This window comes from Daktulosphaira vitifoliae, unplaced genomic scaffold (assembly GCF_025091365.1).
Source record: "Daktulosphaira vitifoliae isolate Bord-2020 unplaced genomic scaffold, ASM2509136v1 Scaffold_1, whole genome shotgun sequence".
Taxonomy (NCBI): Eukaryota; Metazoa; Arthropoda; class Insecta; order Hemiptera; family Phylloxeridae; genus Daktulosphaira; species Daktulosphaira vitifoliae.
In genome coordinates this window covers 80,066,492-80,090,272 of record NW_026099572.1, presented here as the reverse complement: position 1 = coordinate 80,090,272, position 23,781 = coordinate 80,066,492, and the positions used below count along the sequence as shown (strand labels likewise).

General features: G+C 34.2%; 1 protein-coding gene across 3 annotated transcripts in view; it reads right to left on the bottom strand.

The window, feature by feature from the left end:
• LOC126899732 (rho GTPase-activating protein 20-like) overlaps positions 1–23,781 on the bottom strand; it is a 137,978-nt gene that overhangs the window by 43,494 nt on the left and 70,703 nt on the right. The window contains exon 1 of one of the 3 annotated variants that reach the window (XM_050674878.1): positions 22,553–23,190. The exons of the other annotated variants lie outside the window; for them this stretch is intronic. Within the exon in view, the coding sequence (XP_050530835.1) occupies positions 22,553–22,867 (315 nt within the window). The 5' untranslated portion in view covers positions 22,868–23,190. Of the gene's footprint in view, positions 1–22,552; positions 23,191–23,781 lie in introns of those variants that run through there. 3 annotated transcript variants of the gene reach the window in all.

Below are 23,781 nucleotides of genomic sequence, written 5' to 3'. Positions count from 1 at the left end.
GTAATCGATTCATTCGGTTTAATATTCGAATTTATAATATACGATACGATGAAAACATAGCAATGTAAACATAAGTGCTGAGAGATGGCATTATACAGGCTTTTAAAAGGCCATACAACAAATATATTCAAGTTGACATTTGACCCGTTTCATTGTATTTCTAACCGTTTGTTTATAATAATAATAACTATAATACATTTGACTTTGTCTAACCGAACTACCAATTTCAAGTTAAAATTTTTGTTTACAGATGTGTTCCGGCCAGACTATGGTCCGAAACATTGATGCGTGTACCATGTTTGTATCTGCGGTAAATCTACAAGAGCGGCTGGGTTAACAACAACATTATTGGGCGAACCAAAAAAATCTTATAACTTCTTCAGTCTACGTGATTCCAATCTTACAAGGAATGTACAAGTACACGAACGTAATCGACTTAGAAATGCGTTAACGATAATAACACTCATGACTTTTGCACTTGTGTTTCAAAGAGGTAAATTGCGGCACAGTATGTGTTACGTAGAAGTGTACACACACATTGTTATTACCCAACAATCGTGCGGATCATCTCTCTGATAGTTCATTATATATGCGTGAACATTGGCTCATTGTTTTTTTCGTATTTGCGTCAACCCCTTAACTCGGCTGCAACGTGGGCGGTAAGTCACCTGAAAAATTTTAACGGACTGAACACACCGCTATATATACACCGGTTAAGTGATAATGTCCACCGTATTCATTGATAAAACCGGACGTTCCACGATGTACGCTACACACAAGAAGTCATTTGCCTACATAGCATATGGACCTCATAGTTCTTGTATTGTGTATTATCACAAGCCTATGAGCTGATCAGTATTTGTATTGTGTACGACATGAAGGTATTGCAACCAAACAATGTCGTTGTCAGTCGACCGGACGTGCCAGCCGCGAATCGTTGCAGTTTTGCTAGGCCGGAGCAGAGGAGGAACCGGACACAATATATTCGTTACGGATATACGTTTTCATTGAAGCTGATGGTGACAACGTTTTCAAAACACTATGACTAATAACTTCTCACGCCGTTTGAAAGATAGATAGGCCTATACCGTATGTATTTTGATGGATACTTTGTAAAGTCAAAACACAATTCTCCGAATAACCGTTTGATCTAGACATTTATTCGCATACTTTCATCGCTTACATCCCTGGGGAGTTTGTTTATATTGTATTAGCTTTATTTTAAGAGTTGATATAGCACACCAGTTACGATTATACGAATTTTTTTTCAGTATAATATTGTGTAATTACTTTTTATATAGGTTGGTCTTAGCATGTATGAGCGAACAATGTGTTTCACTAAGCACATCTTAATTGTTAAATAAATAAATATGGACAAACAAGAAAATTTAATAACCGTATTTCGCCACGTTCAAACATCGTTGTCATAGAAGTTATCAACGTATTAAGTCAAGACAATCAATGTAAATACTTTTGCTATGTAGCCCACTAGATTGTATTAGTATTTCACGTATAAATAAACAACTATTTTTTATGAAAACTTACAGGAATTTTTGTGTCACACGTCGTTACGATACAAACATTGTGCCTTGATTGAATTCCATTTTACAAGATTTTTTATCTATTTTTTCACGCAATTTCATATTAAACACGTCGCGTTTTCTTTTCGGTAGCATAACAATACAGACTAATAAAAATACGCTATCGTGATGTGCTGCAGGATACATATCAGCCATAATATATCCTATAAAATTTAATAGGTCTACTATAATTTACGCACTGAAATATTTTGATTTTTCACTACGCGAAATATAAGTCAATATAAATAAATATTCATTTTTTTCTTATTAATTGGGTATTTTACATGATTTTTTTGTTTATGGTCTGAATTAAAATTAAAAAAATCAAACAAAATTTCACCGAGAGTATATATCACTCTAATGGTAACAACGATGATCTTCGTTAGGCGTTAGAAAATGTCAGAAAACAATAAATACAAATTTAATATCTACCCAGATAAGTTCAAGGACGCGACGGACATTCAAATTACAATAATATCTCGTCCGGCGCTCTAAGGTCACACAGGCGCCGCCTAGCCGACCTCTATGGTTAGTGTGCGGATCTTATGTTATTAATCGCCACTATTCGTCCACGCCCTCCGCCGCTACCGAACACAACATTATCCGACAGATAACCCGATTTCGGTGACTTTCTTCCGGGTCATCAGCTCATACCAACACCAAAGTATTGCGTATGCTTTCGACCACAGGCAGAGAGCCAATTCGATCAACGTAAGACTACGTCACTGTACTCCCAATAGTAATCAAACGAATGCTTTACTATCCTACGCTGGTTTCTATCGTGGGCGTTTTTACTTGCGAATTCTGCACAGATTACTGTTACCCTCAATTGATCCGATTCGGCCTGCGGAAGTCCGTTAACCTTTGTCCGAGTATCTGTTATTGTGTATTCTTTTTGTCTTGGACATAGTCGGATCATCTGGTCATAAGGTTTTTGGGTCATAAATTAGCGTTCTTGTTTTTTTATCGTATTCAATTACCTTATAATAGAACAAAATATATTACTATCGCATTAGACCAACACTATTTATTAAAACCGTTAATGACGTTTATCACTTTTCAAAAGCTTTTAACGATTCATTTAAGACGGAAAAGACTGGATACAGTATTTACTATATGACTTACCGCCCACTGAGATATATTTTAATGTCCTCTGATAGGCTAAATAAACTGTTATTTCACGTGTTCCATAGTGTACGAATTGTGTTATCGTTGACCATGTGAAAAATATGTGCTATGGCAATGAACATAATAGTTTTAGCCATGAGAAACGCCAACTCATATTGTTGGTCATTAGTTCTTAACAGTTTACATTTCTGCATAAACCACCCGTTAATTGTTTAAGCGTTTATTTTTGAAACGAATCGTTTTATCCAAGGACCATTAAACGGAGACAAAAATTATGTTTTGATTAAATGCAACTACCAGACAAGAGAATGTGCTCGGCAAAAACTGACGCCGACCACGTCAAACGGAAATACCTATAAAATCCAATGACCACCTCAAACATGTGTGTAGTAATGCTTAGAATGCAGTTGTTGATTGGTTTAGGAATCCAAACCTATTGATGATGCGACCAAAATGACTCACCAAAGATTCACAACGAAACATTACGTTTAAATATTTAACAAAAGCATACAATGAACATATAGCAACATGTGTACTTTATTATTATTTACAGGATGTCTAATGACAGTTGGCTAAGCTAAAAAAATAGAAAACCAATAGATCAAAAAGTGCAATGAACTTCATTTAATAATAAAATTTAGTCAGTCGTTAAATGAAAGTAACTACCGCTTATGATCTTTTTAAACTCGCTAATGTTTTAAACTGCGGTCTACCCACGTTTATGGGAAAATTAAGCTGTAAACATGACTAGAGAACATGTTAGTCCACGCGCCATACTAATAATACATCAATAGCTGAACTATATGTTATTTTAATTTTTCTATGTAAACGTCGCGGGCGTTAAGTGTTTTTCCATTAGCGCAGTTGTCTTTGGTCTTCCGGTTAATTTTGCCTTTGGTACGATCGAGAGTTTTTGCGGTGCATAAATAAATGGAGTATGAGGTTTTCACTTCCCCGTGAACTTAACTGTCAATAATAAATCTAGATGCCATCGTTGACGATGGCTTAAGATAATGATTCTCATTTTGTACAAACGTTAAAATCTATTGGCATGATTTTTGTCGACATATTTACGTATATAATATTGGATTATAATCTATAGCCCAATATTATGTTCGGTGGCAAGCAAATCAGTAAACATATTTGCTCATTTCCACGTCAACTCACGATTGTTATGTAGAAAAATATTCATTTTGTTGAATGATTTTTTTTTTTGAAAACAAATCACTTAAGTAAAAAATGATAGAGGATTTGTTATCCACCTACGGGTCTTTCAGTTAATAATTAGCACACGCGATCTATGAAAAAGCCATTTAAGTCTGTAATGCTTCATTTAAAAACGCGTGTAGCCAACGGGATTATTATTTTGTACATCGATTTTTAAAAAACTATAGAGGTTGAACCCGAGTAGTTTTAGAGTGATCGACATTCATTCATTTGGATATTTTATCTCCCTCTTAGAAAAATAATGGTGTAAATTTAAAGAATTTAAAGAACTCGAAACATGTCGCGGTTCACTGGAACTGGCATATAGAAACCATTTGTCCTATGTGTTTAATTGCGAAACATCAAGATAACCTAATGGATGTGCATTAACAACAGAAGCTACAATTCATTGTGCGAGCATTATCTAGTCTAAAACAGTTTTGGGTGTGCTAAAATACTCTACCGCGCCTCTAAAGTCTATACTTGGTATGAACCCAACGGCGATTGCTTTCGTACGCGCTTCACTGTTGACAATTTAATTGGGACGACTGTAACAAAACAACACTTGAGTGTGAGCGTAAAACTATAGTGGTAGTGCTCAACTAGCATTTGTGGTTTCAAATGTTCACCGTAAACTAAAAAATCTCTAAACAATTGGTGGGCCTACTCGTAATCTCGTTGTACTTTATTGGCGACCATTGTTATGACCGAGACAATAAAACAGTTTGGACCTGCACATTATACCGTTATTGTGCTGTTATAACAGTTTTGTAATCAATGCGCGTTTTCTTATACTTTATATGTAAATGAGATTTGTAAAAAAAAAGCAGAATTGGCAGCCCAATAGTTAGGTGTTTGCATTAAATTCTTTACATTATTCTAACATTGTCCCAATTCTAATGCTGAGTGATGGCACCGTGGAAATAGGTGATTTAAAATTGCGCGTATCAGTAAATCGCAGTGGTCATTGATGACAACATCGTTGTTAGTTTAAACACTTTATGCGTAACATTAGCGTTTTACATAAAATTCGATAGAGGAGAAGGTGGGCAGATGCTAGGTAATGTAAGCCGTATAAGTAAAAATTCAGGCGTCGCATTATGTGGCGAGTATCTCATGTCACAGAAGATGTAATATTATTCTAGTTGTCGGAGCAAAATCGTATCCAATCTCATCGTTATTGCACGAGCATACTCGGTGTGTATGTATAACAAAGAGATTATTGTTGTGATTATTCTGATGTTATTATATTTTTGTGCGCAAATTTTATGTTTTACATCCGCTCGACAGGACGAGCGCCGCGTTTGTCACGTAAACTTATACACGAGCGACATGTACTCGCCTGTGTTCAGGCGGCTTACGGCGTATCGACCGGACGCATCACACGTTATTATGCACTGGATTGAAACGGGGCCCCATGTCGAGTATGAGCGATTTGGAGATCGCCAAAGATGAATCCGGTAAGCATTGTTTATATTGGTTTTGTTCGACGAAAAAAAGATGCATCTGATGATATTGCGCATCACGTCAATAATCAATACACTTCTCGATAGGCGTTTAAGTCTCCAGAAATAGTCTCGAGTTAGTTTTTGTGGGACCACGAGCGCCACAGTCGAGCTAACTGCCGTGCTGTATGGTCATTAAGTTGATGCATACAAACAACACAACACAGGACATAAGTTTTCCTAGCGCACCCAGTAACCCACATCTCCATCGAGTTATGAGCGACCGTGTCAGACTTAGGTCCGAGTGAGCCAACTAGACCGGAAAGACGTTTTCAATACCACCGTAATCGTTTAGCGCGACCGAACCGAATCGTCGGCGCAGATACCAATAGCAATTACCTGCAAACTGGCAACTTCGCGCGCACGACTAGATATTCTATTAAAATACCAGTAATATTTTTATTGCGAACATGAAGTGGAAACGAAAAGTGACCAACGCGTTTGTGTGTGTATGTGAGCTGACATAAAAATATATGTCCACAGCGACTATTACGTTCATAACACGATTTTGCGTCGTCAGAACTCAAATATTTTTTTAATAAATTTCATATCCTCAGCGTAACTTTGGTGCAATCGTTTTCTTATATCATATAAAAAAATTTTTTTCTTCTACCCGAGCGATTACGATTACGTGTTACTATTTAGCCGCAAACTATTGTCGTATCACGGATACTTATATAACAATACAAGCCACGTGTAGTATTATCCATGATAAACATGCATTTTTACCAAAGTGCTGTTAGACACGATGGCATGCCGATCACCACCAGATACCTTTGCGGCACACCGCCCATTTTCGTACCCTTTTCGCCAATAGTACGTTAATTTCGTGTACCCATTAATGTATTGTTATGTTAATGTATGCAATAATATGGTTATGGGTATACGTGATACAGACCAACCGGTTCGGTGTCAATTTCGATTATACGAGAGTAGAATGCAAAAGTTGTTTTGAATTGTTCGAAAGCCATCAACATATTGAGTACGGAATCAAAGTAGGTTCAGCATTACCGTTTTCTATTTTAAAGCATTCCGATTTTTACGTTCAGTCTGAATAGGGCTAAAATACTGCCGTCTAAGCTCTCTATTTTGATGTGGTAATTATTTCTAGAGAAACACTATGTGACATTTATCCGGGCACAGTCGATGGATATCCGTAACGATCAATTAAAAAGTATACCACAATAATAATACCAGTAATGGATACTTAACGAATCACGATACTATGAATTTTCCGCACACACTATCAGGACTCCCCATTGAACATAATAATTTAATATAATAACAAGTAATTAAATAGAGATCGTGAGTTCCTATGTGAAATGTTATTACTGTGCTAGTTATCGTTTTATTCCTATTCTTGAACCAGTGTGGCATGACATTCATATACACATTCGTAATACACGCGTTTAATCAGACCGTTTAGACGAACTATAATAATACATGGAGCATTGTAATAACAACATATAAAACTGCTCGTGCAAAGACTTCTGTTTAATGTTTTCACGTATCCTCTGAATTAGCAACAATAATAATTAAGTATACAGCAAGTCTACGCGGTAGTGATATCAATCATCATACATAATATTATATTATACGACAATAGTTAAATCACGTTTTCGTTTAGTAGTCGATTGTTTTGAACAATCGATTGTTACCGCTAATATTTTTATTACCTAATGTACACAACAGTCTCACATTGACAATGCAACAAAAATACTCTATTTGATACAAAAATCCTGTATACATAGTGATCCAAGAAACACTTAATAAATCAAAAAATAATAACTATATAAAATAACTAGTTTATTTATTAGATAATAATCTTCTCAAGAAAATGATTGGCAAATAACATCTTTTGAACCAATATTTTTGAATTTATCAACATTTGTAAACATAGACGGGAAGAAGAGTGGACGCTGCTATTTCTTAATTAGATTATATTCTAATAAACAAACTAGTTAATTATGTGTTTTGCCATTTGAAAAATTAAACTTAACGCTATAGCGAACGAACATGAAAAATATTTTAGATTGATAAATTGAAAAAAAATTCATTAAACTAAAAGAAACCAATAAAAAAATTATCAATATTATTTTTATTTATCGATATAAACTATTTAACTGGATCATAATAAGTGAATCACTCTGTATATATATGTGCCAACACTGTCGTTTCACTTTAAGTATAAAAGTTAAAATTACTATGACTTTGTGAACAACGTGATTAGTTTGTTTTCTAATTTCTAGCTGCAGGTACCATACGTCAATTGTCGCGTATTAAAAACCGGAAGAACGCTTTTTATACCTGTACTGTGAATAATATTCTATTATAATATAATATAATAACATGACTATAGATAATTTTTAATAGCCTACCAAAGAGTTATTTATAACAAATTTGAGGCTAAGACATATTTAAGTAGATGTTAATGTAAAAGTAATTAAGACACAATACTTTTAGTGCTAAATAAAATGTTGACTTCTCGTAAACGTCAAAATCCAAAATAGTCTACAAAATATTTAAAAAATTTCAAACTATTATTGTATTTAATAGACTAGTATAATTAGTTATTAAATTGTAGGAAAAAGTAATCTTTGCCAAATAGAAATTTATACAATTTACAATTTAAACAAAGAAAATGTTTTTTTGTCTGAATACTTAAAAAATATTTTCACAATTTTTGGTAAGCGTGAATCTCTCATTTCAAGAATACTTATGATTATAAATCAGAAAAAAAAGATTGTTATGCCACAGAAGATTTTGAAATAAAAAAATTATCTACAGAATTACATATAGCACGGATTAATGAAAAATGAACTATAAAAGATATTCGTTTTATATATAATAGAAAATTTTCATATTTAAATATTTTGCAAAAAATATGCTAATCAAATAGATTACACAGTTTTGTTAGAATAATTACCAAACACAACGGTATCATGAGTAACGTGTTATACTACACATGACATCGTAAAATGACAACCTAACTGTATCTTAAATGCACGAATGGTAATATAGTTAAAAACCAAGACAATTTTGAAAGTAAAAGTAGAGGATTAACGACCTGAAAATATATAATAAAAGTGGTTTACATATTATCATAATTTTTTTAAGTAAACAAAATTATATGATGATATATACAATTGTGCTCGTCTTCTTTCCTATACTTGGGATTAGCATTTTACTCGGTCTCCACAGCAGCACGAACCGATCGGAGTGCATAACATTCTCTTAATGCTTTAATTGGGTGATTTGGGTCGTAATTTCATAAGAGAATTTCTCTCGCCGTTGCTCGTTAAAGGATTAATAATTTATTACGCGCACATAATACAAATGAGTGATATAAAAAAACGAAAACGCGTTAAAAATATTTCGGACTACGATAGTTTCGTTCCGAACCATCAATATTATATAGTCTTGTTACGTGAACGACAGACAGTTCCCGTACAACAAGTCTCAGCTGTCACCACACAATATTTCCTTTTCTCGTGATTACTGTCGTTGACAACTGCCGTCTACTTATGTGTGTGTGTGTGTATTCAATAGAGTTTGTTTATCTCAGTTAGTTTCTTTCAACAGAGAGACAATATTATTATGCTATAATGGAACTCGGCGCACATAAGAGAACATCGATTAATCACAACAGTAAACAAAAATCGACCGGACGACTCTTTTTTGGGTTGCCTAACGTTCCTTAAGCCGTTAATTCCATGTAGCGCATTGTTACAGACCACGACAAGTCATTGTGACAAGCGACCGCAAGACGGATTAGCTGTATACACTAAAAATATAATTTACAAGTCGACTAGATCCACAGAGATACGATTGTATTATTTTTGCACAGCAACTAGCGTATCTACCGTACACCGTGTGTATTTTTTATAGCAGTACAAAACTGTCGCGCTCCTGTTGAAGCTTATTGTAAGAAGCCCATTTACTACTACACTGTTTTGCGTCCTCGTTCGGTCATCATAATATTACATTACAGCGTTTGTCATTGTCGTACAACTGATCTGCTGCTGTTGACCGTGCAAAACCTAACGGGCCACGGAAATGGTCACGTACGCGGCGCCGTTCGACGTCAAACCCCTCGGGCACAGCTGATGTGTTTTGCAACCGAGTCCAAAGAATCGAAAAAAAATCGAAGGATAATAACGAAAATGCACATAGAACAAATGCAAAGTCGTTTGCTGAAAACCACACGTTGAACGACCGGAGATGACGAAGGGCGCAGGATATGAGCTTGGATGAATTTCACCATGTCAAATGCGCGTGTCTACTGTGCGCAGTAAAATATAACGCATAGGATATCCGGTTTGGGAGTGCCTATATGACCGGACGGTGATTTACCAATGTGTTGATGAATGAACGTGTAGATTCAAAAAGCAAAAACTGAAAAACAGGGAATTATGCCCAAGAATGATAGCAACTGTGTTACAATAGAGGAAAAATCATTGACAAAATATGTATTTTTTAATCATGTTTCAACTTAAAAAAAAAAATAAAGTAACTACATTTTAGTTTTTTTTATCATAGTAGAATTTTTTATTGCACAATTAATAACGTTCGTTTTATGTACAATTTTGGCCGGAATGAAATATGTGAATTTGATTTTAAAAGTACATGTAACATGACGGTGAACGATATCATTTACTGAATTAAAATGCATTCAAAATTTTAATGTGTCATAATTCACACGATTTTTCTTTTAAATCAATTAAAATTTATCATCAGTACAGTATAGAATTAATAATTGGACTGAGCTGAATGAAATTGAAAAACGTATACCAATTTTTTTTTTATAAAATGATATTAAGGGATAGCCTATTAAAAATAAATTAAATTATTATTTTCAGTTCATCAACCAAGAGTATCTAAAATTAGTGTTGAAAAAATATCGAGGTCGACGAATAAAAAATATTAGTAACTTTGAATTAAGGTAAAATATACGAAACAGACAAGCGAATACTAATCAACGTAGCTTGCTAAAAAAAAACATACATACACAAATTATTGACTATTTTAGAAAGTATAATACGTGTCGTAGAGGTCCTACATTTCGAAGATTATGCTAAATGTGAGTTTAATATACTTGTTGACCAGTACATCACTGATGTGTATACATCAAAATTTTTGTCGATAATTACACTTCAGGTACAGCCGGTTTATTACGTGCAATGAAAAAGTAGTTTAAGGATCACAATCGGTCGATGAGCACTCGAGATGGTTAGGAGATGACGTTGGATTGGCAAAAGCACACTACATTAACATATAAAATTATTTCTATGCGCGTTCTGGCCGCAAGTCTTATGATATTGGCCGGCCAATAATTGCAAACAATATTGCTATTACGTAACGATCGTGGACTACATTAAGAAGTTTTTTAATTTCAATTTTCCAAACTGGTTTAGCACCATTGGAATGAAAGCTTTATGGACTAAAACATTTATAACATAATGAATATAACAAGTACGCATTTTGTACGCCTTATATACCTATTAATGATGTATCGAACACAAAAATAAACATATAAAATAGAATTTTCACCGTCGATTATTATACTAGGGTAATGAACAAATATTTTTGATTTATATCGAAACAAAAAATCGTAATCATAAAAAACATATTATATCAATGGGTGCAAACCTTTGATATAATAACATGTTTCTTATGAAAAAGTAACTTTTTTCATTATTTCATGGTTTTACGCTGATTAATTGCAACGTGCTTTACTCAAATCGTGCGATTAGTTATCACGAGACTTTACTAAATTTTGACACAGTCGAGAGTCCTTGAATTAATTGTTGCTGGCGAAAGTTGATCGACCTCGGGCTGAAGGTGCCACGTGAGTTATCATCGAGTACATAGTTGTGGCTGGGCATCGTTAAGATCTTTTAGGCCTACAAGTCAATATTACGTGAGGCGAGTTAATTAACTGATTTGTGTGAGCTCTTAGTTTGGGATCATCGCACAGTTGTAGTGACAAAGTGAAAACCATTGCATCTTTGCCCCTTTCTTCTGTGGACTCCCGTGAGCCAATACTACAAATCAATACTGAAATTCGGGGGCACCTGTCGTGATCAGACATCATTACATAGTAAACCTCAAAGTGTTTCATTAATTAATTTATTAATTAAATTCCATAGACTAACAAATATTTCTAGGTCACGGCATCATGGCGCACATTTATTAAAAACGGAGTTAATAAAAACAAACACTGGCGTACTGAGAGCATCCTAATAAAAATAAATATCATAATATATTGTTCTGCGTGATGAAACGCTTTTTTTGTTTGCATTACTCAGTTAGTAATGTGTCTGTATTAAAACATAAAATAAAAAATTGGGTTGTATGGGTAAAAATGTCAAAGCAAGCGTTTACAATTTTATTTTTTTTTTAACACGGGTCGATAGTTATTTTTTTTACAATTTTGGAACCCCGCGAGGCTGTGGCCGACTATTATGCTAATAACCATAAAAACGCACAAGGTCGCAACACTAGTCGTCAACGGTATGTAGGTTAGTTTAAGTAAAAAATCACATGAACACAAATCGTTCGTCCCGTACCTGGGGAACCGGTTAAGTTCGTTTACTGATAACACTATACGCCCCTCTTTTGGAGTAGGTACGTGTACTTCCTTACCTTCCTCACGACATTTTTGCAAACACAATAAATGTCCGTCGGGACTTTAAGTAAAAGGACCGAGGCTTATTCGTATTAGTCTGGTATGCGAACTGTATGGTTGCAATAAAATACGTCTAATGAGATATTATATGTAAATTTCCTGGAACGAATTTATATTTTCATGGTGGACGGGGAACTTTATTGATGACTTTACAAGGTAAAATCAACATAAGGCATATTTTATAGTATTTACTTAGAAGACACTCGTTTAATGAAATATTGCAAGTGCTATGACAAATAGAAGTAAACATTTTTAAATGGTTAGTTTTTTTTATTATTTTAAATTATTTCTCAAATGGTCCGTAAAATGTACGAAACTGTGTCATATGTCCCATGTTAAAATAGAATTTTAAAAATTACATGGTGTTTTAAATCAATTTTCTTATAAATTTTAATTATTTTTTCTTAGAAAATTTTAGAACAAATTAATTTGTTCTAGTACTCATTTGTTTAAAAATCTAATTATTATAATTTTAATGCTTAACCAATCGTTAAATATAATTAATATAAAACCTAATGTGAAATAACAACATAGTCGTATATACGTTATAATAATCTTACACAAGCCTCAAAATCAATATCGCGATGTTCAATTCTTTTTTAATTTAATGAGAAAGTATAACATGACAATTAGCATATGTCAAGTCATTGAATTTTTAAGGCCCTATTAACCTACAAACTTGGCAAAGACTGAATATCGACAAGTTTTTAACGTGAGTGACCATACAATTAGGCAAATAAATTGAATTTGATGTGAAAAAAATGAATAAAATATCTTAGTAATTAATTGGGATCATGAGAACTCAACTTATCGTTTGCACTTAATATAAACTCTAATAGAATACGAAAAAGAAAATGTCGAGGCCAAAATCGGATTCATGCCAAGGATAGAACAAAGTTTTTCTATGCGACTATTATTATTGTTATTATCATTATTATAAACACGTTTATTAATAATAATAATAATAACTTATACTAGTCGAAAAAACATTAATAAGACACAAATACTTGGTCATGTGTGAACTATAATTTCGTATAAATATTAAATACGAATAAATATTGTGCGGATCATGATTTTTACGATCTTTCATGAGATCTAAACAACGTGGCGGTGTAAGTTGTTTACGATTGTTATAATTTATACTTATGTGTTAAAATAGTATAGTTTATAGCTCATATAGTAACAATTCGTGTGGGAGTCCAATAGTATTACACAGTGCCTACAAATTGGCCCATTTGTATGTAAACAAACGGATTCGATTCTCAAGAAAGTCTTTGTAAGTGCACGACGCCGAACATTCGTTAACACGTTTGCGTTCATTTATTAACAGTTTGAATTATATTCGATGTCGCCCAAGAAAATTTTATGTGTCTTATATGCTTATTTACAGTGGAAATATTTTCGAACCAATATGGCTTCCAATGACTATACTCTCTCTGTAATAACAAAAAATTAAGTATGAGATTGAATTTATGTTCTAATGGCATTATAAATGTGTGTTTGGCACACTTTTCTTAGATTCAGACACATCATAACAAAAATATCAGTATATTTAAGGCTAATAAAATACTCTATTAGCTGAGAGCTTATTAAGATAATAGTCGATGCTCGTGTCTTTTAAAAAAAATCATGTTTAATAAATGGGTAGACCAATAAGACGCTCGTATCAAAAAATAAAAACAATAGAGTACAGTTATTCTTTATTGTATTTTAAATGATGAATGATGATTAGATACCTTTATGAGTGTATATTTATACTGTAACAATACGATTACCATAAGTATTCTGGCGGTCGTTATTTTTTATACAGGTCTTAATTCTTAACTCGATAGTCTAAGAACCCCACTACATGTGTCATTCAATCGACATGATAGGAATTAGTAATCTTATTGAGATTTGGATGACTAAATCCAAAATCCGTGTTCTTTTCTTTCCAGTTACGTTTGCTTGTGTTTTGTATGCACGTACATATTATTCGGTTCACCTTAGCGTTTTAGTATTCAAACTCGCGACTTTATCCCTAGGGGAGGTCAATCAACCGAAACAATTTTTTTTTACCTTCCAGTGTATATTATCACAGAGAATCCCCACTCTTCATTTATTTTTCCCTTCGTCGGATACCCGAGGGTATATATACTCGTATACTATTTGTATACCAGAAACCTTCGCTCGAATGCCTACAGAGTACAAGTTATGTAGGCGGGAAGAGGAAAGGTTACCGGCCACAGTGAAACAATAGTCGCATCACGCTGGGCTTCGCGATGCTTTTCGGGAGTTTTGGTTGTGTGTGTGTATGTAACTATAGAGAATTCGGATTACGAAACGTCTACGTACATTCATAATACAAATTAAACTCTGAGTGTATAACGTTGCGCCATTTTAACAGAAAAAAGACAATCCGCATTGTAAACAATGATGATTTACTAAAAATCCTCAAGACATTACTAGTCATTTTGCACAATCTTTAAGTATGCTATTATGGTTATGCTATATGGTGATAAAACGCATACCCTTCTTTTAAATTGTATTTTTAATAATACATTTTTAAAGAATAAATGTAAACATTTAAAATTCATATCTCATTGTATAAAATAGTTGAAGTACCTTTCCAAAACAAATACAAGTACAATATTAGACGCAAAAAAATGGATTAGGTATTGTATAAATGTACAATTTTCGATTAAAAGTATTTCGAACTGCCGCAATTATTCGTGAGCAAGTTTTCATCATTTGATCGTATATTTAATATTACAGCTGATTACCAAAGACATTCATATACATGTTTTCTATACTCTCACTTGCGACTTTTTTTGACGTGCACAGAATCATCGGTAGTTTACTATTAGTATCATAAGAACCATGTTAAATAGTTAAAATCTGCGCATGCCAGACTTTCACATACTTAATGTTTTTATCTAGATACGCATTCAGCACCAGCTAGTGGACGTATTTGGAAAATTACTTAATTAGTCGCACAAACACAAATGAATTATTAACGTAAAAATCTAAAAGACGTGTTTTAAACAACGATTATTATCTAAAAGAGACGCACTGACCCGAATGCGATCGTTTGCGTTTTATTTCTTGGAAACGATTAATATCACTATGAACTTGCAAAGATCATACAGAAAGAGAAGAAGATTGTGATGTATCATCGGGCGCTCTACAAAATTCTACAGTGAAAGTGTACGATTAATAAGTAAGCAATAAAATGCGCATATATTATAAGTTTACATAGAGTTGGCGACAGGTAATAGGTTTGTTATTGTTGTTATTCTGGACAAAGAGAAATGATGTTTTTCTTTGACTTACAAAGTTTTTTCTTGTACACTAGTGTTTTACGACCAACTCTGGTCTTGAATAAACATACGCTGTTCGATATAATTTGCATATAAAGCTAAAAAATTTGAACAAATTGAACATTTATTAATATTTTGTGTAATACTTTATAGCTCGGAATGAATTTCACTTTGTTCATATATTTTTTTTTTTTAATATTTATTTTGGGCGTCACGCCGTCTTTAGAGTTCAAGGTTCGTTTTTATTATCAGCCATAAGATTAAATCGCTTTAAAGATCGATAGAGCAATCGACTTCACTCGTGTTGATCGCAAAGATCACGATTTCAACGCGCTTTCGATCTTGACAGTTGTTTTTGAACGTTTAACGAAAAAAACAATGCTGCCGGTTAAAAACAAATAGGCAATATTATTAAAGAATCACGTTTTGTGCCAAATTTCTCATCGGATTCAGTTAGTCCGTTATAATATAGCCAATACTAACAAGATGAATGTTTGGCTGGCTTTACGCCTCTTCAAGGAAAAAATCCATTCGAAATGTATTTATTCTGTCGCTCGGTCATGTATTATTATATTACGGTATTCTTCTTCTGCGTCTTCTTTTTCTTACTAAAACTCAATTGTAATTTTTCTTGCTGGAGACACGTGCGGGTAGGAATAAAAATCACGTGCGATCCTCCTCTTCATCATTAACGCACAATGGGGATAGTGTAACAACATAATAGGAAAATCTCATATTGACCACATATGTGTGCACATCGCTCGCTATTTGGTAGTTAATTAGATTTCAAAATCATACTTACCGTTGACCTTCGATAAAAGATGAACCTTACAAAAAAAAATTTTACTAGTAAGAAAAATAATACACGTCAATCAAAACGTGAAAATAAAAAGTGAAAAAATAAAAGGAATAGAACCTTGAGGGATCCTATTCATTGTCGATTTTTCCCTGCATTTACAACGTATAATGTTAATCTTCTTTTATGTTCATTATTATTGTAGTGTATTTGTCGTCGTCGTCGTCGTTCAAGTGGTTTTGCCGCATCACGTGATGAATCATTCGTTGTTGAAGATTAATTCGAGATGGTTATACTTTCACTAGGGGTTTCCTCGAGGCCTATGCACTAGCTGCAAACCGTATTATGGGAAAAGACCAATTTGCCGCCATGCAGCCAAGACACTCTTAATTACTACTTATTAAAACTCCGTTAAGTATGTTTAGAACAAGTCTGCGCATTATTCTACGGTAGGCATTGTTCTCTAACGAATTTATTAAACATCATATCATGAAATATCAACAACTTCTCTACTTGCAGACTTTTGATTAAAAATATTTTACTCAAATACAGTAAGATATTGGAATTTGATAAAAAAAATTACAATACTAAGCGATTACAAATTCGTGATCCTCGCCTAATTCATGTAATTACATCTCTAATGCAATATCAGAGTAATAATATATGTATAATGTAATAAAGTTGAGCACGATATCTCTAGTGTCATATTTTTATGTAGATTAGGTCACGGACGCTTAAGCATACATAACATTAGACGCAGGAGATATGGAAGTAAATGTACGCTATAACATTACTGTTTTACAAAAAACACAAAATAATGCTCACACATCTGCTGCAATTGTTCTAGAATGGGTTGAATCGCAATGTCTTTTTGTCTGGCTATTTTTTAACTATATAAGAAATAAAACTACTCCAACAACGCTACTTATAAGCAAAATAACACAAAGAATTAGTTTCTAACAGATATTTATTTTTTGTATTTTTTTTTTTATGAAATATTAGTTGTTTAAATAGATAAATTAGAAAACAAAACTTTTTGTATACTTTTGAGAAAATAATACTAAATTGAATTGCGAGTGACGTTAATGTGAAATGGTATAAATAAAGCAGTAGCTAAGAATTTGTTCCCTTCAGATTTGAAAATTTATAACCAGAAAGAAAATTTTGATTTACGATCCATTTGAATGTTAAACGCGGTCCTTAACGATGGTCTCGGATTATCTTAATACGTGCTCGCCAGCTGAACAGTGAGATTTAAATCGCTCGTAGTATATTTTTTTAACAAATTATTACAAAGCATATACTTCACTAAATAATGTGCAGTAATACATTCTCGATAACAAGAGCCATTTTGTGACTCAAGTGTTCTAACATTTCAATTATATATATATACGCTTAGGATTTCATGTATAATATTGGGAGTACAATGCAACTTCTTGTAGTTCCAAAGTGTGTAGGAATTGTCAATATTATCGTCTTCATTTTGCTTTGAAGTCGAAATCACCAGAACAAATAGTATCTTGACAACGCATTAAGAAATTTTAATAAGATAACATTTTTTATTTTAATTAACAGGAATTCCACATGACTACTGCATTTTTCTTGGTGTAATAAAAATGTTAATTCAAAATGCGCAATTTATTTATCTGATAATTTTCGTACTGTAGTTGGAGGAACTAATATCCTGAGAAGTGCTCAAAGTGGTTTATCTTCTTCAGTTGACGCACATATTTTATCGTTTACATATTATCAAAAATTTTTTCTTTATCGTCCAGTCTGCTCATCTACAATATATCATACACTTACCAGTCTAACAAGAACATTAGGTAGAACACATGCCTTCTTTGTACGAGAGGCAATGCTAGCGTTTATCAATTTCAAAATGCGACCACAGCCTATAAATCAATGCTGGTCGTAGGTAATTGATCGTGATTTATATAATATGGATTATACATTATGTGTTTACTAATACTATACGTTTTGTGTGTATTGATATTGGAAGTACTTTTTTCCCGCTCGATTTTATTGTTTTCCTCGTGTATTATATGAATCCAAGAGATGTACGGTCAGGCCAGCGGGCTGTTAATTTGTTATGTTTTAAATGAAAGACTGTGCTACAATGAGGGTGAACACTCCGAAGGCGGATTGTGTCGAAGGTGCGGGCTCATAATTTTCGACGTACACACGCCTCTTTCAAAATCCAAATACTCCTCCTCCCCATTTGAACACGTCACGAAACACACCAATCTTCTTATTTTTTCATTTCAAGGACGTTTAATCCGCACGGGACTTATGTCAGAAGCAATCACAGTATTATACTTAAGCGTAGGTATCTACTAAAACTGATTCAATGTGGTCACAAAATTGCCTAACGTTTTGCAGTAAAACTACTTGAAATGACTACCTATCAGTAGTTAGAACCACGGTGGCTGTAAATTTCATGTATTTTTCTTAAGAACAATTCCTTTTCCTAAGGCGTTACAAGNGCAGTAAAACTACTTGAAATGACTACCTATCAGTAGTTAGAACCACGGTGGCTGTAAATTTCATGTATTTTTCTTAAGAACAATTCCTTTTCCTAAGGCGTTACAAGTCTAAACGATTTCGAGGTAAACCGTGAAACGCAGATGCTTCTGAACAATGTTACTTTTATTACTATTTTGTTTTTATTATTTACTACTCATCTGTTATAATTTGTATTCAAAGTACAGTATAAGAATGATGACGTGTTTGCCTTGGCATGTTGTAAGAATTAACAAAAGTTTATTTAAAAAATAAAACATTTACGAAGCTATTCAAACAACACTCTAAATTACATTATACACTTACGAAATGCTGCGTTTTTTTTAATTATCTACGAACAGTTGTCCCAGATGCTGTTGTAGATAGCGTTCGTCCTAGATGAAGGAACCTTCTCAAAATATTTAGAAATAATATAACGAGTATTACTGATGACAAGCTATCGGTTTCAAAGCAAAGAAGCCTCGCAAAAAATAAGTATAACGTTCATCAATGTGGTCAATGAACGGTATTAGACAGTAGAACACTCTGTAGGCTGGCTGGGCGAGACGACACCGGCAAACTGCACATACTGAAATACTGTTGCTATGATTGCTTTGATAAAAAATTGTTTGATATAAAACTAGATAGACATGGTTATAATATAACAATTTATCCGCAAACGGCATATTAAATATAATATTATTTTTCAGTCATTAATATGGCAGTGGTGCAGTAACATACGGTGAACAATGTGGTGAGACAGTGTTCGCATACATGAACATTGTGATATTTTTTGTGTGTAAAGCCGCGCCTAGTTTACATCGTATCCACATTGCTTGCCAAAGCTTTTGGTTTATGTTGGGTGGTACTGACAACAAAAAATGGAACGCCCAAGAAAATATATGCCCGAAGAATACAAACGTTAATAATAACGTGTTAATTATTATATTGTTGACCCGTTTATGTTTGTGTCGTATTATGAACAGTAATGCACGCAGGAGCTTCGCCAGAGGTGAACGTTGTCATTGGATAGACGATGACAACAAAATTCTCATGCATAAACCAAATGTACTTTTAGAGTTGTGTTTGTCTCCTGATTGTGGTTCATAGAACAGTTTGCGTTCTATATGACCACGCTGTTAGTGATAATAGTAATAATAATTATAAGAACAAGTGCAGCACGTGACGTCGATGAGATGATAACGCGTTGGACACATAATATATTCCGCTTTATCTGTTGCAGTTTGTCAGTGAAATATCATATTACACCATTGTATACGGATTAAGTTCACTACGTATATAAAAAAAAATATATTTTTTACAAACGCGTATAAGCGAACGTTTTACGTGTATAATATGTCTGCTTTTCGGCCACCTAGTGACAGACTCTTACAAATAATGATCCTTTGTGTACAAATTATTTTTGGTTTTAATAACTCCTTTACATTTGTCAGAGATTTCGCGATAAAAAAAAATACACACTCCTCTACACCGGATTGTTCAATGGAATGTTTAAAAAAACAAACCACACTAGAACTTGCTATTAATGCGAATTCGTAGACAGTAATAATTATCAATTATGTTCGTTCAATCATAAAAATGGAATGTGATGTTTTTTAACATCATTAAATTGTCGTGGGCGAAAAATATTGCATGGTGTAATCATCTTTGCATACTCGTCGATAGGTCATTAACGAGATAAAAACCCCATTAACAATGAAATGTACACATGTCTAAAATGACCATGATAAGAGAGGTCAGTTGAGCAAAAACATCCTGATTTTTACTTGTTTTTAGAATTTTTGTTAAAAATGACAGGGTAAAAGAATCACGGTCCTAAATTTGTCCTAAAGTTCACAATTAAATTTCGTTCAAACATAACCACGTTGAGGTAATATTTTCAATAGTCATTGACTATTAGGCATCAAAACAGCTGCCAAAGGCGGTTTGTTGCGTTACTGAGACACTTAAACACACATGAACAAGTTTTCCTCGTTCATCGATTATACATTCTTAATTATTGAAATATTATAAATGTCAGCCGGTTTTCTATCTGTGACACCGTTACCCTAGTACCTACCAGAAAGGAACAACACATGACTTACTATCTCAGTTTTTATTTGGCGCATACTTTTATGGCTTTTTAATCGTGAATTTTCGTGACGTGTATGGGTATTTGTTCGATACTGGGCATGACGGATACTCAAGGGGTTAGCTACCAAAGATTGTGCTTGTTCATAATACATAACTCTATGGCGACGGCAGTCGTAAACGTATCTAATATAGGCACACCACATTGACCGTATGTGTCGTAAAATTCGATACCACAACATCAGGTTAATAATATGGGCGACCGTATGGCTCCGATCATCTTCGTATTATTGCCCAATCTAACCGCGTGTTATGCGTACTGCGATGGCGGCAAACGCGGAAGTCGAAAGACTTGCGAACTATAAGTTTGTATGCGACCTCAGATGATGGGATCACGAAGTCGTCGATCGCATCACAATGTAACAACCAAATTTACAAAAAAAGTGTTAATGATTTCTAATTCTAGTGGTCAATTAAATCATCGAAAACATTATAGACAATGACCGCACACATAGATTTAATTATTTCAGAGCGCTACATCGAAAGCACACATTATTTATAGTATGTCATTTCAAAGCGTTGTTTACATGTAATTTACACGCTATCACGAGGAAGAAATGGGTTGTCGCTGTGAAGGAACATAAAGCAGACAAATTGCGTCTTCGTCTGTTGATCGTGTTAGTTAGTTTTTTATCTCTCGCTGCTCTATATAAAAAAAACAACTTCTCTCTACCTGACGTTCTTCCAATGTGCGCGCACATGTTTTCCCAGTCGTACGGGGTACCCTTTTGTTTCCCGTCATCACTACGTTGGTCGTCGACGTGAAGAAGAACATAATGAAAACTATTCCCTACAATCAACGAGAACAAACGATATCCTAACGAGTGCAGCGGGACTTGTCTTTTTTTTTTTTACCAAAGATGATGTTATTTTCACATACGCGTTTATATAAATACCATATAAAATATTACGTGCGCATCGCGTGTTCATTATTGCCGTATGTTTATATACATGGAGTTTCTACATCATAAAATGATAAATACCCGCGTGTCTCATCCGCCGGGTTCGGACATTTTAACATATTATTTCGTAATTCGTGACGAGTTGACCGGTTTTTATATATGATTCAGAGTGCTGCGTTGTGACTTGGTTGTTTCTGTATTATAAGTTGTGTAATTTATGGATCAGTCGAACATCGCAATAATCGATAAGGCCGCAAAGCTCTTGAACGAAAAACACATCCGAACAAAGTGCGCGGGTGTCGAAAATAAACTGATAAGACCAAAGTACTCTACATTAAAATCCTCGGCTTCCGGTTGTGTTTACCAGTTTTTTAACAATATTAGAATATGATAAATCCCAGCATTATAAAACTCTCAATGAGCCCACTCAATATGACATTTAACATTTTTTTTGAATTACAAAATCGAGTGTTCGAACAACCAATAGTATGCACTCTACATTATATTATGAAAATATATATTTTCAGATTATTATTCTCAGCGAAGATTACTTTAAAGAGAAGAGAGGGCGGGGGAGTTACTATTTTTTTTTTTTTTTTTTTTGGAATTCCATTATAGACGATGAAAAAAACCTGGTCTAATGACGAGTTCGTGAGTTTCGTTTAACTGGACGTACGCTCACGCGACGACGATCAACGACATAAGACTTAAAGAAATAAAAAATATATATGAATCCAATACTTATTTTCGGACAACTAGTAAAAAAAAATGTGTTATAATAGATAAACAATGCACCTGTTTTAGACCATCCAGTCTACCCATTGATTTGGATTCGTGGTGGAAAGGCAACGCGACAGGTGCCGAAACGTCCAACCGAGCGGTGGACTTTGCTTTGCTCAGTTTGGCTCTTCTGCGGTTCTTTTTGCAGCCACCAGAACCTTCTATGACGCCACCGTAGTCCTCCGGCTCGGATTGCACGTCCCTGTACTCGTCCTTGAGGCTGCGACGGTGTGCAGGGCTTTTGAACTTTCGCCGAGACATTTTCGGCGACGTCACCGGTGACGTGGCCGGTGAAAACGCGTGAAAACGATTAATTATAGAACCAAACATTATAATTCGCGAACATCAACGCACGACTACTTGAACACACATATAAATACACAAATACCAATATTAAGGACGAACTATAAGATGCTGCGCCAATAAAATAAGTTATGTACCCAAATCGAAACGATTGTTAGTTTTTTAACGAATCAACGAATGCTTAAAGCATGGTAGTATCCAATAAGAAATAAAATTGTCATCGTACACTCAAATATTAATGAAAATATTTGAAAAAAAAAAACAGATTGGCACACGGAAACAAAGTAAACGAACGAACGTGGACGCCGCACGTCCCAACGCAACCAGTTAGCGGCAACAGACTGCCGATCCAGCCGTCCAGACGTACTATTACAATCATGAAGACGCGTAGCTGCTCGCCACCGCCACCGCCGCCGGCGGCCATGTGTGTTGTGCACCGTTCTCTTCCGCCGTCCCTACTACCGGTGAAAACCCCTAGTAGACCCGGTTGTCTTTAAAGTGGTTCCCCCCGTTGGCACGTACACCACACACGGTTCACTGGCGACCGAGAATTTCCAATGGGGAAGTTCTTCTGGGAAAACTCCCCAACAGCCCAAAATCGCCGAGGTTTGTTATTGTTGTTGTCAACATATAAATAACTGATATTAATATTAATAGTCAATATCGTTCGCTTAATTTCTATATAAACTTTAAACGTTTAAGCATAGAAAGCAAAAAGGTTAAAATAAAAAAGAACGATCAAATAACTGCATTTAAAAATATCTTTGCTCTTTAAGCTTCGATGCGTACCTGGAAAGCAATTGTTTTACTCTGCAGTTTTATTTTTTGTGACACTATAGATTTTGCTCCAACTGGAACCATTTTGCTTAGAATTTCGTCAAAAGATCACAAAACGTGTCTAATTGAAGCTATTAACGTCTTAATTTTGAGTAATTTCACTC